The 18,090-nt window shown below is 42.2% G+C and overlaps 1 protein-coding gene across 3 annotated transcripts in view; it reads left to right on the top strand.

The window, feature by feature from the left end:
• The first annotated feature begins 9,682 nt into the window (after positions 1 to 9,682).
• The window catches only part of AGXT2 (alanine--glyoxylate aminotransferase 2), a 47,093-nt gene continuing 38,685 nt past the window's right edge, over positions 9,683 to 18,090 (top strand). Inside the window, exons 1-4 of one of the 3 annotated variants that reach the window (XM_086676900.1) lie at positions 9,683 to 10,199; positions 12,827 to 12,912; positions 14,643 to 14,827; positions 17,614 to 17,737. In XM_086676900.1, the coding sequence (XP_086533026.1) occupies positions 9,698 to 10,199; positions 12,827 to 12,912; positions 14,643 to 14,827; positions 17,614 to 17,737 (897 nt within the window). In that variant the 5' untranslated portion in view covers positions 9,683 to 9,697. Of the gene's footprint in view, positions 10,225 to 12,826; positions 12,913 to 14,642; positions 14,828 to 17,613; positions 17,738 to 18,090 lie in introns of all 3 variants that reach the window. The other 2 variants (XM_025923763.2, XM_086676893.1) reach the window with 2 other exon arrangements.

Genomic DNA, 18,090 nt, shown 5'->3' with positions numbered 1-18,090 from the left:
CCCTTCCTTTATTTTTATTTGACATGGAAATAAGCAGAATAATATGTGCGTGTCTGAAGCAAATTTCTTGAAGCATTTTTGCTGTTAAGGGATCTATAATCTGGAAATTGTTGGTATAAATTGGACCAAAACAATTTTCCTGCTTTATCCTTATCCTTCCATACGATTGCAAAACATAATTTCCTTCCTTCATCCCATCACTTTCACATGAGAACCTGATAAAAATAGAGCGACACAGAATGAGGAACGTGGGGATCAAACCAGAGAAGCTCATTTAAATATTGTGAAATAAACGAGAGACCAAACCATTTTTTTTAAGAATGGGATCCTTTTGAATGGTATGATTCGTCCACATTACTAACATCGTTTTGGACAAAATCCATTGGATTAAATGTAAAATGATGACCTTTTTATTTTTCACGGATCTATATCAAAAATCTTCACCTACTGTTCATGCTTGTGTTAAGAATAATGAAATAGTATGGGGGTTGGCTTTACAGATCCTTCTCTGCCTCCTAATTCTTTCACACAATGTCTCACAGGAGCAATGAGGAATTTTTTACATGAGTATCATGCTCTAAAATGACTCCCATCAAAGAACCACTGACTATCCCATGTTTAGGTTGGTGCCATCTGCCTTTAGTTCTTGGGCACACTTTTACTTCTAAACTAAAAAAATGTGGAGTGTCACTTACCAGACACAACATTCATATCATTAATAATGAGCTGGAGAAGAAATACGGAGCCAATTTCCCAAGATTACTGTTATATGTTTCCCGAAAGAAAACAAATTATATATGGTCAATTCTTGCCAGAATCACATTTGAAACCTTAACCTCACCAAACTTCCTACAACATACTAACCAAGTTTTATACATTCTAAATCTTCCCTATTTTTTACAGACTGAGAGTTACAGCTTCCATCTAGTAGCAATCTTGAAATGTTTGGGGTTGGGGGTAGGGAGGACTGGGCAAGAATATAGGAAATGGGGTTATTGAAAAGGCCCCAAAAGGGACCTCACTGGCCAGGGGAAGCATTTACCTCTGAGAGTCCCTCCAAACCACACAGGTGAGACTGAACCCATTCTTGGTATTGGAAAAGTACATTCTACTTTGGAGGTCTTGACACCCGTATTGGAATTCTTTTATCTACAACCTCTCCTACCCACCGTGCCGCATCCCCTGACTTCTGCTGGCCACACAAGTATTAACCATTTTCCTCTTTTTATGACCAGGTTCACATAAAACTTAGGCTGACAAATGGACTTGAAGTGCAAATATTATTGCGAATGTGACAAATTTTTTTTAGAAAAGGCTAGAAGATATCAGTCAAATAAAACACCATGTGGCTGTTGGTGGGTGAACACTGGTTTAAGAAAAGGGAGCTTGGGAATTTTTATTACTATGTTGATAAATGTGTTTGAAAGAATTTGTAAATGTCACAGGAACTTTGTAAGGTGACACGCACTCACTCCATAAATTATTAAACATTACAAGATGAGCTTAGATGACGCTTGCTAGTAGCTTTCCTTTATTGGCTCAGTTTTGAGATTGTTAGTGAGCTTTGGAAACTTTTGATGTTTTTTTCTATCTTCAGAGCAATTCCTTTGGCAGTGGGAACCATGCTTAGTTTAAACGGAATCAATAAATTACTTCCTGAACAATGGTTTTGGAGGGTCTTTTTATATACATGTGAAGCGTGTTTTTTTATAAAAATACAACTTTGAGAACGTTTTTCTTCGCTTCAACAAACTTTATTAGGACATGTTTTTTAAGAGAAGAAGGAAATGGCATGCAAGGCCCTTCTAGAGATAAAACACATACAGATGCTGAAATATTTGTCTTAGAACACTGTTCAAAGGCATTTTTTCAGGCATGCCCTTTATGCTTGCCTTTCAGCACTTTCTCTGTTTTGTTTTTGTTTTGTTTTGTTGTCACTAAATCTAAATCAAAACGGACATCTTGCCCCCAACTCAGCTAACTGCCGCTCCTTCCCTTTACACTGCCCTCAAGTTCCCCTAGTTGTCATCCATTTGCCAGCTGGGAACCTAAAAAATGCAAATAGGCTTGGAAGCTCGCAGAAGTCCCTTGGGCCTTCTAGGAACAACCAAGAAACACCCAAAAACAGAGTTCCCAAATCTGATATATGATCAGCTTTCCCAAATGAAGCATGAACCACAACTCTCAGTGCCAAATATCCAAATTTTCTTTTGTTTGATTCTTCCTACTTCGAGTTATCCTATGTCTTCACTTAAAACTTCAGTTGCAATTTAATCTTCTGTTTTTCATCTCATATTTGTTGCATAAAACATTTCACACGTGCTTGAAAATTCCAGAGGGTGGAAAGTCTTTGTTATCAAAAAGAGTCTTTGATTTACCAACACCCAAATTTCACAAATACTAACATTTTACCAGATCTGTTCCATACCTTAAAAAAAAAAGAGGTAAAACATCACAGATGCAGTATTTCATATCTTAATAATCAAATTCTCTCCCTCTTTCCAGTGGCAACTACATTCCTACAGATGTCTATCCTGTCTGGCATGTTAAAAGTGCATTTTCCTTGAATATATGCACCCATAGAAATATATATATATTATTGTGGGTGCCTATGAATTATTTTACACAGGTAATAACATATGCCGTATGCATGTTGATTTTTTCTTTCAGCATTGGGTTTTTGAAATCCAAATAGCTCCAGTTTATTGGATATATACACAGGGTTTTTTTGTTAATCCCTCTATTAATCAACTTTTCATTTCCACTATTATAAACGGCCATGTAAGAACGCATAAGAGACTCTTGAAAACTGAGAACAAACTGAGGGTTGATGGGGGGTGGGAGGAAGGGGAGGGTGGGTGATGGGTATTGAGGAGGGCACCATTTGGGATGAGCACTGGGTGTTGTATGGAAACCAATTTGACAATAAACTTCATATATTGAAAAAAAATAAAAAAATAAAAAAATAAATAAAATAAATGGCCATGTAAGAACATTTTATGCAGGCTTCATTTTTTTAAGTATTTGCCATATTTTCTCTAGGATATACCTCTAGGAGTGTCAGTGTTGGCTCACATGGAACACACACCTTAACGTTTTCTCACACTTGACAAATTGTTCTCCAAAGCAGCTGTGCCAATAAATATCCCATCAGCAGTGCAGGAGATTCCATTTTTTCCTTAATCATTACCTGAGGTTGTCAGACATTTTAATTTTTGACAACTTGATGGGCAATAAAGGATACATTGTTGCTGTTTTAACTTTCACTGTCCTAATGAATTCCCTCAGTATCTGAATAACTCATCCTCTACCTACTTATCTTTTATGCCATCTTTTGTCATCTGCTCAGTTTCTCCATATGTCTGTCTCCATATGTCTGCATCTGGACCTCTACTCTGCGTCGGTGGTCGGTTGATCTATCCCTGCCTTGATGTTCCCTGTTTTATTACTCTAGTTTTATGCAATCCTGTTATCAGGGAAATTAATTCCTACACTTCTCTCTCTTCTTCAGAACTATTCTGGCTATGCTCTCGGCCATTTATTCATTATGTGAATTTTGAGATAAGCCTATCAACTTTTTTTAAAAAATTGTGCCGGGAATTAGATTTTGTTCATTGAATTTATGTGTTAATTCTGGGAGAAATTACATCTTTATAATATTGTGTCCTAATGATGAACATGGTTTATCATTTCATTTACTTGGGTCTTCAGTAACACTTTATCCTATCCTTTTAAATGTCTGCATGCGTTTTAGTTGATCCATTCCTAGACACCATATAACTTTTGTTGCTATTGTAAATGGTATCTTTTTAAAAATTATTGTATTCTGAGAAGTTGTTGTTTATATATAGAAATATATATAGATATATATAGATATATATATAGATTTTATATAGATATATATATATAGATTTTTGAATATTGATTCTGTATCCTGAAACCTCATTGAACTCTAATCTATTAGTTCTGGTAATTTGTACTTTTTCTTGGATTTTCCACTTTTATTTATATCATCGGAATGACACAACTTTGTTTCTTCTTTCCATCTTTATACCTCTCATATGTTTTTCTTGGTCTGTTTCTTGGAGTTGGATTTCCAGTACAATATTGATTGTAGTGGATATTCTTTCTTATTCCTGACTTTATTTTTTATTTTAAAAAAAAATTTTTTTTCAACGTTTATTTATTTTTGGGACAGAGAGAGACAGAGCATGAACGGGGGAGGGGCAGAGAGAGAGGGAGACACAGAATCGGAAACAGGCTCCAGGCTCTGAGCCATCAGCCCAGAGCCTGACGCGGGGCTCAAACTCACGGACCGCGAGATCGTGACCTGGCTGAAGTCGGACGCTTAACCGACTGCGCCACCCAGGCGCCCCTATTCCTGACTTTAAAGAGAATTTTACTAAAAGTTTGCCATTAAGTATAGGGTTTCCTGTGTATTTTTTCAGACACCCTTAGATATATTAAGGAAATTCCTTTCTATTCCTAATTTGCTAATAATTCCATATCTTGAATGGGTGTTAACACATCTACATCTACTGATACCAATTTTTTTTTCTACATCTACTGATACAAAAATGTGGCTTTCCTCCTTTACTCAGTTAATATACAAATTATTGCAGAGAATTAATTTGGAGAAAATTCTTTAAAGTCAAATTACTCTCACATTCTTGGAGTGAATTCTACTTCATCATGGTATATTTTTACAAAGGGTGCTTCATTCATTTCATCTCTTTTGCTGCTTGAGATATAATTTTCTGAGGTGATTTATAAGTAAGTCAAAATCTTCTAGGGTTATAGAAATTCCTCTTTCTCCCTAGATGTCCATCCACTGATGGATGGATAAAGAACACACACACACACACACACACACACACACACACACACACACAAAATGGAGTATTACTCAGACATCAAAGAGAGTGAAATCTTGCCATTTGCAGCAACCTGGATGGAACTAGAGTATGTTATGCTAAGTGAAATAAGTCAGAGAAAGACGAATACCATATTATCTCACTCACATGTGGAATTTAAGAAACAAAACAGATGAACATAGGGGAAGGAAAGGAAAAATAAGATAAAAACAGAGAGGGAGATAAACCATAAGAGACTCTTAACTATGGAGAACAAACTGAAGGTTTCTGGAGGAGGGGAGGGGCATGGGGGATGGGCTAAATAGGTGATGGGCATTAAGGAGGGCACTTGTTATGAGCACTGAGTTCTGTATGTAAGTGATGAATCACTAAATTCTGCTCCTGAAACCAATACTACGCTGTATGTTAACTAACTTGATTTTAAATAAAATTTTAGAAGAAAATCTTTGTAATTTTATCAGTTTTTGTTTTGAGGGTATATTATTAGGTGTATGCAGACTTAAATATTCAATCTTCCTAATGAATTATCTCTTGCATTGTTAAGTATGATATCCTTTATCCTGAATGATTCTTTGTCTCCTTTTTTGATATTAATATTGTTCCACTAGCTTTCTTTCCACTGGTTAATTCTCTGGTGGGTTTCTTTCAATTTTCTTACTTTCATTTGACCTATGTCACTATGTTTTAAGGGCATCTCTATGAACAGCACATAGGTAGATTTTGTTTTCCCATGTTATTTGAGAACTTTTTCCTTTAGGGGATAAGACAGTTCCTTTCGCTCTTGCAATGCACCCTTCCTTCGTTTTTATTTTGCAATGTGAATCAATTTGCCATTTGCAATTTAATCAGTCAATTTTGTAATAATAATGATAAGAACGGGAGGTAAATAAAAGGTCTTAGTTAGATAATGCACTGTATCTGAGGGCTTAAGTTTAAGTAGGGGTGGCTCTTCTCCCAGTCAGGAATGGCCACCGTCACAGCGAACCAAATTCCAGCTGCAGCTGGAAGAGACTCTTGCTCTAGTTGTGACTTTCAAGGGAATGAACAATCTGAGAAGTCCAGTCGCTAAGTGGCCTATGCAAAAAAATGAGAAAATAAAAACTGTCTTCCATACACATTTTACCAAAAAGAGATTAATTTGGATGCTCAAGAGCCTCCTTGTAAATACGAATCTTCCTCAATTATCTGTCAATCACTTGACCATACCCATTACTGAGCAACGCTTGATGAGCATTGTGCCTGGCACTATTTCGGGATACAGGAAGCGTTGTAAGTGTTCTCTCTGCCCTCTTGGGCGGTACAGTCTAGGCGGGCAGGCTGGGGTAATCACAGTGTGTCCAGCTCTCCAGACTGACTTCGAAAAAATATTAAGCCTCAGGGGGCGTGGGTGGCTTAGCCGGTTAGGTGACCCACTCTTGATTTCAGCTCAGGTCATGATCTCGCAGTTCCTGAGTTTGAGCCCTGTGTTGGGCTCTGTGCTGACAGTGCGGAGCCTCCTTGGGATTCTGTTTTCCACTCTCTCTGCCTCTCTCTCTCTCTCTGTCTCTCTCTCTGTCTCTCTCAAAATAAATAAATAAGCATTAAATAAAAATTAAATAGGGGAGCCTGGGTGGTTCAATTGGCTGAGTGTCTGACTTCAGCTCAGGTCATGATCTCACGGTTTGTGAGTTCAAGCCCCCCGATGGGCTCTGTGCTACAGCTCAGAGCCTGGAGCCCGCTTTGAATTCTGTGCCTCCTTCTCTCTCACTCTGCCCCTCCCTTGCTTGTACTCTGGCTCTCTCTGTCTCTCAAAAACAAATAAATTTCGCATTTTTCTAATTAAAAAAAAATAAATGATTGAATTTAAAAAAATACGAAGTCTAATAATTCCAAATGAACTTGGTCCAAAGAGTTCTTCCTCCTAAATAAGTTAAAGACTTGGACTCTGTACCATTTTTCAAGAAAATCAGCGTTGCATGAAACTCTAAGGGTCACAGTATGTGAGCACATCTCCACGCAGCTATTCTCCTCGAACACAACCATCTCTTTTCCTTCATTCCGAGCATTCTGAACATGCCGTCACCATGAAATGAGACACCTGAAATATGAGATTTTCTAGTAAATTGGATTTATCTGAAATCCTTCCAGAATTTTCCCTCCTCTTCAACTCCACGGCTCAAAGATCACTTTGCAAGAGTTGTTATTTATCCTCAGTCATTCTCAGGGACCCTGCTGTGTCATTGGATCAAAAAGCAAAGTTCACTCACAGTTAACTGATAAATTGTTAGTGAACCTGTGCACAAAAGAACAATCCCCTACGATTATTAACTGGACAACCAAATTTGTCAAGTTAATAATTTTCCCCCTTACTTTCCCATAATTTCCAGATTGTTTCCATAATTATCAATTATCTTTTTTCAAGAGAGATTCTAATGTTCCCCTAGCTGATAATACATATTCTTAAGCTTCAAGGTAATTCATTATCTGAGAAATAGTGATGGCAAAACCCTCTTAACTGACCTCCGGCTCCTCCTATTGACCAGTCATGTAAACTGGGGTCGTTCCTCACCTTTCTGATCTCATCTATGATGGAGAAAATTATACTAATTTGCGTGAAGGGAAGAGAAGAAACAGACTCAGGGCACAGGTCTCTTAAAGTCCCTGATAAGTCAGAGGCAACATCTGTTGAATACTAATTTTGCCTGTGAACCTCGGGTAAGATCTTGAATTGCTATTTCAAGGGACTCCCGGACAGATGGTGAAGATCTGAGGGAGTCTAAGCTTGTCCCTCCCCCCAGCTTTCAGATTCGGTGGACATCACTGTAAGTCTAAAGTGATCCAAAGACCCAACATCTTGGAAAACATTCTTGTGCAATGTTAGTTGATGACATCTAACTGGAGTGCATTTAAAATGGACGTACATTTTTTTTTCCTTTTTTAATTTTGTTTAAATCCAGGTTAGTTAACATGTAGTGTAATAATGGTTTCAGGAGTAGAATTTAGTGTTTTGTCACTTACACATAACACCCAGTGCTCATCCCCACAAGTGCCCTCCTTGTGCCCATCACCCATGTAGCCTAACCCCCCACCCACCTTCCCTCCAGCAACCCTCAGTCTCTTCTCTGTATTTAAGAATCGCTTGTGCTTTGCCTCCCTCTCTGTTTTTATCTTATTTTTCCTTCCCTTCCTTTCCTTCCCTTCCCCTATGTTCATCTGTTCTGTTTCTTAAATTCCACATATGAGTGAAATCCTATGGTATTTATCCTTCTCTGACTGACTTATTTTGCTTAGCATAACGTACATACATTCTGACCTAGAAACCTCTCTTCAAGGATTCATCCCAAGGGAAAGAAACAAAACAGTTAGTTTAGAGCACAAGATTCTACACCCCAGGATGATGCAGAAAACACAACTGTCTGTCAATAGGGACTCACTAAGCAAAGTATACAGAGACTTCCAGTTTCCACTTCAACATGTAAAGAGCTTGGAAGTGTCACCACCACCCTGACAACAGGAAGCTGGACAAACTGAAAGCCAATGGCTTTTCTGGAGCCCATCGGGGAAGAGAAGTTGCCAAGTGACCTGTCACTGTGAAATCTAGGGATACAGGCAAACCCTGAAAGTCACAGCCTAGACCTTCTTTACCTGGAGCAGCAGCCACTGGAGCCATTACTGGTAGAAACACCTCACGCAGTAACTTTAACAAATTGCTGGGAGCTGAGGGTGGACCAGCATGAGAGTGAGAAACTCGCTGGTTGCCAGAGTCAGAGGACGACCCCAAAGTGCTATGAGCCGCACCTACAGTAGGAATATCGCCAGGCTGTCTTAGTGAAGGTCCCTTCATCGCGCTGGCTGGGGAAGCAGAAGAGTAACCATTGTGAAATATGTCCAGAGACTTCACTTTCCCAAAGATCTAGTCTCTGGGGGAAACGGCTTGGACAGAGCCCTGCATCAGCTGCGAGAAGGGCATCTCTCCAACTCCAGCCGTCTTTCTGCTTCCTACCTCACCTAAGGGAGGAAGAAAAGAACACAGCCAAGGTTTCAGCTGCCTCGAGAGAGTGTTGTTGAGAGCATCTGGGTGGGACACCTGAGAGATGGAGATTCTAAGAAAGAATCCAGTGAATCTAGTTAAGGCCCCTATGTAAACTTCCAAGACTCCAGCGGGTAGAGGTAGAGACCTACTGGTCTCGTGGCTGCCACCCAGGACAAGCCTCTTAAGTGACCCCCCTCGCATCAAACATGCCACCTAGAAATCTGGAGCGGCCTGCCTCTTCCATCAGTCTGTCCACGCCCTCCGCATACAGGGGCTAGTTTGTGAACCAACACCTTTTCCCCACCAAGCTCCACCTGCCCTCGTTGCTGTCCCCACTTGTCACTGCCACGCCCAGGCACATGGGCTCCTGGGCCACAGCGGTGGAAAACCTGGGAAAGAGATACTTATAGCAGCCCGGATGGGTCTTAAAAAAATAGCCGTGAGCGAAAAAGAAAGCATACATTTAGATAAACTAAAAGGGCCTCTGCTGCAAACATTATAGACATTTCCCAAGAGTACAAAGCAACAGAAAGACATATATTAACCCCATGAAATAGTTGCCCATGGAGATTCAGGGCGGGGTCAGCAGGAGTGCCAAGTGGGAATTTTAGAAATTGAAATATAATAAAATTAAAACACCCTAACTCCTCAGCTCTCCCCTTCTTGCCCTATTCAGATGCACAGTTGTCCAGGGCCTTCCTCACTATTGGGTTCCCTTCTCCTTCCCTGGAGAGTGCCAACTCCCTTCACTTTTGTCCTCCTTCTCTTCCAGGAGAACCCCAATACCAACACCCATTTCTTTACCCACTCCATGTACATCCTCCTTCTCTCTCTCTCTTATTCACACCCCTCATTTCTCAATCTCTATCCCCTTCAACGATACCTTGAGCCTTCCCCACAGCCATCACCACCCTCACAGAGAGACGTGCGTCCTGATGAGAACCTGCTGGAACACAAAACTAACAAAACTAGTCCAGAAGACCTATACTTTGTCTGCCCTCCTTCTTTCTCCTGTCTCCCACTTCGTTTTCTTTTCTCTGCCCTAAGGCACCGGTGCCTGCCCTGGAAGCTCTGGGGCTTGGCCCAAGTGAAGGCAGCAACCGCTCCAGAACCCCCCTCGAGCTCCTCCCCTTCTGTCCTAAACTCAAAGTCCATCTGGCCAGTGAGCAGTTCAAGCCCTTCCCCCGACCTGCTTCCACAGGTACTGGCTCCCTGGCTGGGAGGGAGGACTCCCGCCGGGAGACACTTGCTGAGAGCTTTGCACCTGCAGACCTCCTCTTCCAGGATCCCCAAGATGTGCCCTTCCTTGAGCCGTGAGTGGAAACCAGGGGCACGGGGGTGAGCTGAGGGTTGGCGAGAGGGGCTGGGCTGGGCTCAGAGTCTGTGGCCTGGGATTCTGGGATTAGGCCTGCATGGGGGCTTGGATCCAGGCCATCTGACAGAGCGATCCTTCCCCAAGCAGCCCCATGCCCCCTGTCCGTGCCCAGTATTTTTCAGGGCCTGCTCTTGCCCTGAAATGAAACCCATGGATAATAAAACCCAACTATGCACAATTTCAGAATGAAAACAATGCGGTGTTTTAGCTGTAACATAAAGAAGAAATGAAAGCAATTCAAAATTAAGCATTAACTGCAATAAGCAGATACTCAAGGATGATGACTTTAAAAGACATAAAGCCTCCTCATGAATGTCCACCATGCCCCAGGAGGTAGTATCATTGCCTCAAGCACCCACCTACAGTGCCTAGCCTGCGGGGAATTCTCTCTCTCCCTCTCTTTCTCTCTCCCTTGCCTGCACATGCTCTTGCTCTCTCTGTCTCTCTCTCTCTCAAAATAAATAAACTTAAAAAATAAATACATAAAGGTTACCTAATACACTATGCAGGAATAAGGCATAGTTAGCACTTTAATAAATCACCTTAATGTTCTATGAACTATGTCCATTGTGTATTTTCAAATATTCCTTCCTTCCCCTTCCCTCCCTCCCTCCCTTCCTTCCTCCCTTCTGTCCTTGCTTCCAACATGATTTTATGTATTTCGTTTGGAGCTCTCACTCCACCGTCACATTCCATTCAGTTAGGTGAACCAATGACTGAATCGACCTGCCTTGACTGTTTAAAATCTAGGCTCTTCTTTATGCAGTCCTTCTTCTCAACTCTGTCTCCACTGCCAGCCTACTATCAGAGTTGCTATCGGTTTGGAGTCAAGAGAGCTTCCAGCCTTCTCAATGGGCTGCTCCAATTGTGCAGGCAGGAAAATATGGGACTGAAGGAGTGAAGGGAATTTGAATTCGTAGAAACACTCGGTCTATTTTGTTGCCGTTTCAGAAGAGTAATTAATGTAGATAGACACAATGAAAAGCTTTTCAAAAGGTGAAATTCTCAGAAAACTTAAGGTGTTATTTTTTTCTCATTTCTTTGCTGGCTAGCCGAAAGCCATTTGTTTTTAAAGTAAGAGCAAATTAATGACATTAGTGATTATTTAAAGCAGAAAAGTGAATGGGATCTCTCTGAAAGAAAACATATTCAGAGCTTTTCCTTTCCAGCTTCATTTAAAACACAATTGTTCATTGTGTTTCTCAGGACTGTGACTTCACAGCCACACAAAATACCAACATTTCATCTACCCATTCAGACCTTTATGCTGAGTAAGAGACATCATTTTCTCAGCTCTCCACATGTAATATTATCTTGACACTGACCTTAAGTCTTCAAAATTAGCTGTATTCTTTTCCACAAGGTTTCTAGACGTCTCTTCCCACTGTGATATTCTTTAACTCTATTGTCCCATCCCACTGCTATACACAGGTCAAGATCTGTGCTGGAAAGGAAGGGCAAAAGTGGCCAATGAATGAGAAGTAGGCTGGGAGCCTGAAATTTGGAGTTTCATTCTTGTTCTGCAGCTAGCTAGCTTGGCAAACTTAAGCAAATTAATTTACCACCACTTGGGTCTGCCTTCCTCGTCTAGAACATAAGCATTTTGACGACAAAAACCTGAGGCCCCTTCCAGCCCCAAATATTAAGTGATTCCTCTGCTGACCTCATCTTTGCTTTGCCACGGTCTGGTCTTGGGTCCTCATGGTCTTTGTGTTGTGTTTGGGAGGAAGGTCTTTGTGTTGTGTTTTGTCTTACACATCTCTATGCACGCATTTGTTATTATGGGACACTGCCTGGCACCTGACTCTCCTGATTCTCTACAAGACTAGTCAACAGCCATTCGTTCACTGTTTACGGAGAGCCAACCTGGTGTCAGGAACTGAAATTGGCACCAGGATTCAGGCACCAAGCAGCTCAAAGCTTAGAAAGCACCTCTATTGACACGGACGATATATTCGATCCATGCACCACAGTGCCAGCAGTCTGACCAACTGAAGAGAGAGATTAGTCCACCTGGCAGGGTGTGGGGGGAGATTGTGAGGGACCGCAGTGGGAAAAACGATGGCTTCTTCCAATAGCCCCCATGATTTTTTTTTACTATAGTTGAAAGAAATTCTCCTTTTTTCCTCCAGAAAATGTGTTATTGAGATACCTTAGTTTTTAAGTCCTAACTAAAGGTCGATTCGAAGTATTTTTTAATTTATTTAATTTATTTATTTTTTTAACGTTTTTATTTATTTTTGAGACAGGGAGAGACAGAGTATGAACAGGGGAGGGTCAGAGAGAGGGAGACACAGAATCTGAAACAGGCTCCAGGCTCTGAGCTGTCAGCACAGAGCCCGACGTGGGGCTCGAACTCACGGACCGCGAGATCATGACCTGAGCTGAAGTCGGCCACTTAGCCGACTGAGCCACCCAGGCGCCCCTGAAGTATTTTTTTTTTAACTAAGAAATAAACGAAATTGCCTAAGGGTCTTGATTCAGATTACTTAGTATATGTGATTTTTACAAGCAGGCTAGTTTGCTGTTCAACTGTGGGCCCTAAGTTCACTTTACCCTTGATAGGTGCTTTCTGGACATCTGTGACCAAGCTTGGTCTCCACACAAAACCCAGAATGCCTCCATGTGACTTCACACCTGAAAAATACCAGGTAAGAGTCAGAATTTTAGGGAAACCCAAGAGGGTGGTTCTTCTTGAAAGGGCAAAATTGTTTCCTCAAGAAAAACCCGCCAAGGTCCTGCCTGCCGCTTAGCCAGGGCATCCTAGATATTCTACCTACAAGTCACTAGGAGCATCCGAACCCTCTTACTCTGCTCCGTGCTGCTGCATGAATGGGTGTGTGTGAGAGAGACACAGAGCAGAGACTGAGCAACCAAGTGTACAAGAAAGAGACGATCCGTTTGTATCACAAGGATACAGATGTAGACACACACACACAAATACATATATCACATTTGTGGTGCCACAGATTTGCTTTTTAAAATGTTCTAGGGGCACATGTGGGGCTCAGTCAGTTAAGTGCTTGACTTGTGATCTCAGCTCAGGTCACGACCTCACAGTTTGTGAGTTCGAGCCCCGCATCATGCTCTCTGCTGCCAGTGCGGAGCCAGCTCCAGATTCTCTGTCCACAAACCCCTCTCTGCCCCTCCTCACTCACTCTCTTCTCTCGCTCTGTCTTTCTCTCTCTCTCTCTCTCTCTCACACACACACACAGACACACAGACACACAAATAAATAAAAACATTTAAAAACATTTTTAAATATAATTTATTGTCAAATTGGTTTCCATACAACACCCAGTGCTCATCCCAACAGGTGCCCTCCTCAATGCCCATCACCCACTTTCCCCTCTCCCCCACCCTCCCCTCCATCTACCCTTAGTTTGTTCTCAGTCCTTAAGAGTCTCTTATGGTTTGCCTCCCTCCCTCTCTGTAAAAACATTTTTAAAAAGCAAAATAAAATATTGCTCTGGGAGCATCTGGGTGGCTCAGTCATTTAAGCCTCCAACTCTTGATTTCGGCTCAGGTCATGATCTCACAGTTTCATGGGTTGGATCTCCACATCAGGCTCTGCACCAACAGAGCACATCTCTCATCCTCCCCCACTCACTCTCTCTGTCTCTCTCTCAAAATAAATAAATAAACTGTAAAAATAAATAAATAAAATGTTGTTCTGATTTTGATTACCTCATATGGCACTACGCGATCTGACCTTCACGAGTCCTTCCCTCCAAACTAGGAAGTTATAATTTTGCTCTCAGACTAAGAAATATCAGGCGCTCTCATGCTCTCTCTCCCTCTGTCTATCCCCCCTCCCTTCCTCCCTCCCTTCCTTTCCATACCCTTTATTCTACATGACACTCACAGATTAGAAATTGTAGATTCAGCAGTCGGGACGGGCCCACAAAGAAGAGCGGTATAGGAGAAAGTTTTGATAATTAAAGACATGAACACCACCAGCGCCTCCTTTGTTTATTCTCAAAAAAAAAAAAAAAAATGCAGGGAAAAAAAGAAAGAGAGTCAAGACATTACTGCAGACATTTACTTCCAAAGTCTTTTTATTTTATTCTACAGCTAAAAGGAATTCAAAGACAAGACTTTCCATTTAGAGGTAGAATATTTCAGCCTCCTTCTTCCATGTATGATCTAGAAAGGGATCGAAGGGACACATTAATAATGTCCTGTACTTGAGAGAAAGGACCTGGGGCAAAGAGGGAACATGGGGCAAATACAGCCACTTGTGGGCACATCACAGCAGCCTAATGCTCGGTCAGTAGAGAGGCAAGGCACACGGCATGTGACCTGCTGTTGATCTGGTAAGAAATGTGGAGCTCTTAAGGAAAAGGGAGATCTTATACACTGAAATCTTGCCTTTTCGCAGTCCCTCGCCTATGACCGCGTCCTGGAGGTCCACAGGCTGCATCTTCCTCCTGTCCCGACTGCATATTTTCCGAAGCCTTTGCTGCTCCACCAGGGTCACATGGAATGGCTATTTGACCATGAGGGAAACAGATACCTGGATTGCTTTTCTGGGATTGTCACCGTCAGTGTTGGTCACTGCCACCCGTGAGTGTCCTCAAATTCCAGTCTTTTTACTCCAGAAGAATATATGGAGTACAGGCTAATGCTCATGTTCGTGATCCAGAACTCTGGTTAAAAATTCTCTCTCCTTAGGCATATCCCAGTTTCTGGCTGACACGCTCCCTGCTATCTCCTGGGTAACAAAAAAATCTTTGCACCGCACTTTCTGTTTTCTTGACAAGGCAAGGGTCATTCATTCCCAGGCAGCATGGCGTGTACCGCGTGATGGGAGCATTGCTGTGTATGTGTGTGTTCGCCCTTGCTAGAAACAGCTTCCCAAAGAAAGGCAACACACTGAGGAATAGGCAGAAAGAAGGGAAGGGAGGCAGTTCTCAGAGAGCCGTGGGACAGGTGTGTGGGGTGTGGGGTGATGAAATGAGAAATCACTTCTAGCCTAAGGCTCTCCATCACCCCTGACTGATAGATGAGGCAAGAAAGCATGGTAAGAGAAAGATGGAATCAGAGCTGGAAATTTACATTAGAAACATATGGATGCGTCAATCCTAAGATTCTCTGGATCTTTGGTCATCAGTGCACCCACACAAATGTTCTCGGCAGGGTCTTCTGTGGTCCTCTTGGTTTTGATGCCATTATTTAATTTAATGCCTATTTTTCTCTTGTCTTTCATAATCTGACCAACAAAACTCACGTGAAGCGGAACCAAAATAAAGCAGCAAGCCAAAATGAATTGAATAAGTTTGGGTCCTTCTGTCAAAAGTAGGAGCAAAGGGTCTTCTGGAGACGCTGTCGGGTGGTAGGAGTGAGTTGTAATCCCAGGGTCTGGCCTCACCAATTCCTGCCACAGCCTTCCTATTTCTGTCTCCGGGAGTCACTGGTCCCATGCGAGGTTCTAAGGAGCATGTAAAATAAAATTCTGGTGCAGTCTAAAACATACAGTAAACACACATGAAGGAAGGAAAAGATAAACAAAGTAGTGAAACGTTTTACACGTTCTCATGAATAATGTTGGGCATCGTCCCCGTTAGTCCACCACTCCTTTCATGACCTCTGTGCTTCTCCTGATCTCCCTCTGACCCTGAAGCTTGCCCTCTGACCCCCTGACTCAAGGGGCCCCAGCCTCTTCCCTTCACCCTCTGCTCTTCTCTCTATACCCTCTTCGTGCATTAATACTCTGCCCATAGTCTCAGCTCCACCCCTTTTCCCCATCCTGATCATTTTGTGACATTTTCAGCAGCCTCCCCCAACTCTCTCTTTCATCTTGCTCCCTCGCCAAGCTACTATAATAACTCTAATAAGCCCAGAGTGGGCATTAAGGCGCCCCACATTTCCTGCAGCCTCCAGGACACCCCCCCCACACACACACACCCCATGATATTCCACCATCAGCTAAAATCCAACATTAGCGCCAAATCCATCAAACCCTCTACTATAATATTTCTATTTCCATATTCATGTATTCAAAGTGCACAAGTGAACCTCCTACCATGTGAAGGAGCTGGGCGGCCACTGGCTGCATGTCTCAACTAATCCATGAGTTTCCCCAATGTTACAGGCAAGAATGAAGTCATCTTCGACTCTTCCCTGCCCAGAGGCAACCTGATACTGAGATCTAGCTTTCCCTCCACTGAAATGCCTCTCCTACTGGCCCCTACTGGTTCCCACCAAGCCCAGTCTCTAGAACCTCTCTTTCTGGCACACCTGGAAGGCTACCTTGTCCTCATGACTGGATTCACCATTACCAGTCTTACCCTTTTCAATCTACCCTCATGGGGCTCACATATTTACTTTGCAAAAAAACGCTTTCGTCAATTATCTGTTAACTGTAAGAGTTCATTGATTGTCTGCAATTTTCTAAAATGAGTCATAAAACCCAGACCACAGAAGTTAGTTGGTAAAGGGCCCCATGAAAAAATAAATTTTAAAAACCCTGTAAACTCCATCTCCCTCCTGGGGAGAAATAGTATGTATTTGTCTAATAAAAGCACTGGCAAGTCCTGCAGTAAAGAAATCTGTTTGAACTGGTACTTCTCAAAATCACTTAATCATTATTTATTTAACCACTTCACTGATTCTTTTTTGAGAGAAAATTATTAGTAACAAACAGAACTGGTGTGTACCTTTAGCCATTGATGCCCTTTGGATCAAGTTTAAATAGCCTGGCTTATGTTTTCAAGGCATTCCTAGTCAGGTCCTACCTCTCTATGTACCCTAAGTTCTTACTATCCTTCAACGCCAACCTTCTGATCCTTCACAGGATATGGTTTCATAGTTACAAAGCGTTCATCCGAAGTGACCACTATTAGGAAGCAGATATTGGAATCTCCTCTGAAGGAAGAAGGCCTGCTCTTGTATACCTGTGTTTGATGTATCTGTAACTCTTTAGAAGAATAAAATGAAAAGACACCTGGGCTTAGATATAGTCCTCTTTAGTTTGGAAACTGTTTAAAGGGTATTTAATAAGAAATCCTAATCAGAAGAGAATCTATGTCCCAAACTCCCTCCTAAAATAGGACTTTCTTTTCTAAAATCTGTAAGGGATAATCATTTGGTCTCCTTTTGAACACTTCCCTTGGCGAAGACCCCATTACCTTTCAAGGCACCCATCCCATTGCCAGACAGCTCTACTGGTTACAGTTCTTCCTCACATGTGGATGAAACCAGCCTCTTGAAACTATTTGAGAACTAGCCATAGATTCAGGGTCAATGGCTGGTGTGTGTGTGTGTGTGTGTGTGTGTGTGTGTGTGTGTGTGTGTTTTGGAGGAACGTGCCCACTGGTTGCGTGGGGAACTCAGCTCTTGTGTTTATCCAGGAAGGTGAACGCAGTGGCACAAAACCAGCTTGGACGCCTGTGGCACACAAGCGCCCTCTTTTTCCACTCTCCAACCCATGAGTTCGCAGAGAAGCTTTTGGCACTTCTTCCAGAGCCTCTAAAGGTATGATGATCCTATCTTAAAGGAACAGGGGTCTCATGACCCCATGAGAGCTTCCCGAGGAAGCAGGAATATGAACAGGGAATTTGGTCCACGAATCGAACATCTGAAATAGTGAGCTAATAGCCATTTCTGAGAGCAATCGAGGAGAAAGTGGGAATTATGAATTGCTGGTGAAGCCAGCCAGTGTTCACTCGTCACCTCCAAGCCTCTGCCTCTTCTCGAAGTTCTCCTCACTGCCACATCTCTGCAAAATCACTTAGCAGAAGCCCCAGCGCTCCTTTATGGACACTCTGCTCTATGTTCCTCAAGAGTTTTTCATCTCTTTGCTCCAGGGCTCCTCTACGAATTCATTT

The sequence above is a fragment of the Puma concolor genome, chromosome A1 (assembly GCF_028749965.1).
Source record: "Puma concolor isolate L17-30 chromosome A1, mPumCon1.1.hap2, whole genome shotgun sequence".
Classification (NCBI taxonomy): Eukaryota; Metazoa; Chordata; class Mammalia; order Carnivora; family Felidae; genus Puma; species Puma concolor.
This window is presented reverse-complemented; position numbering and strand designations above follow the sequence as displayed.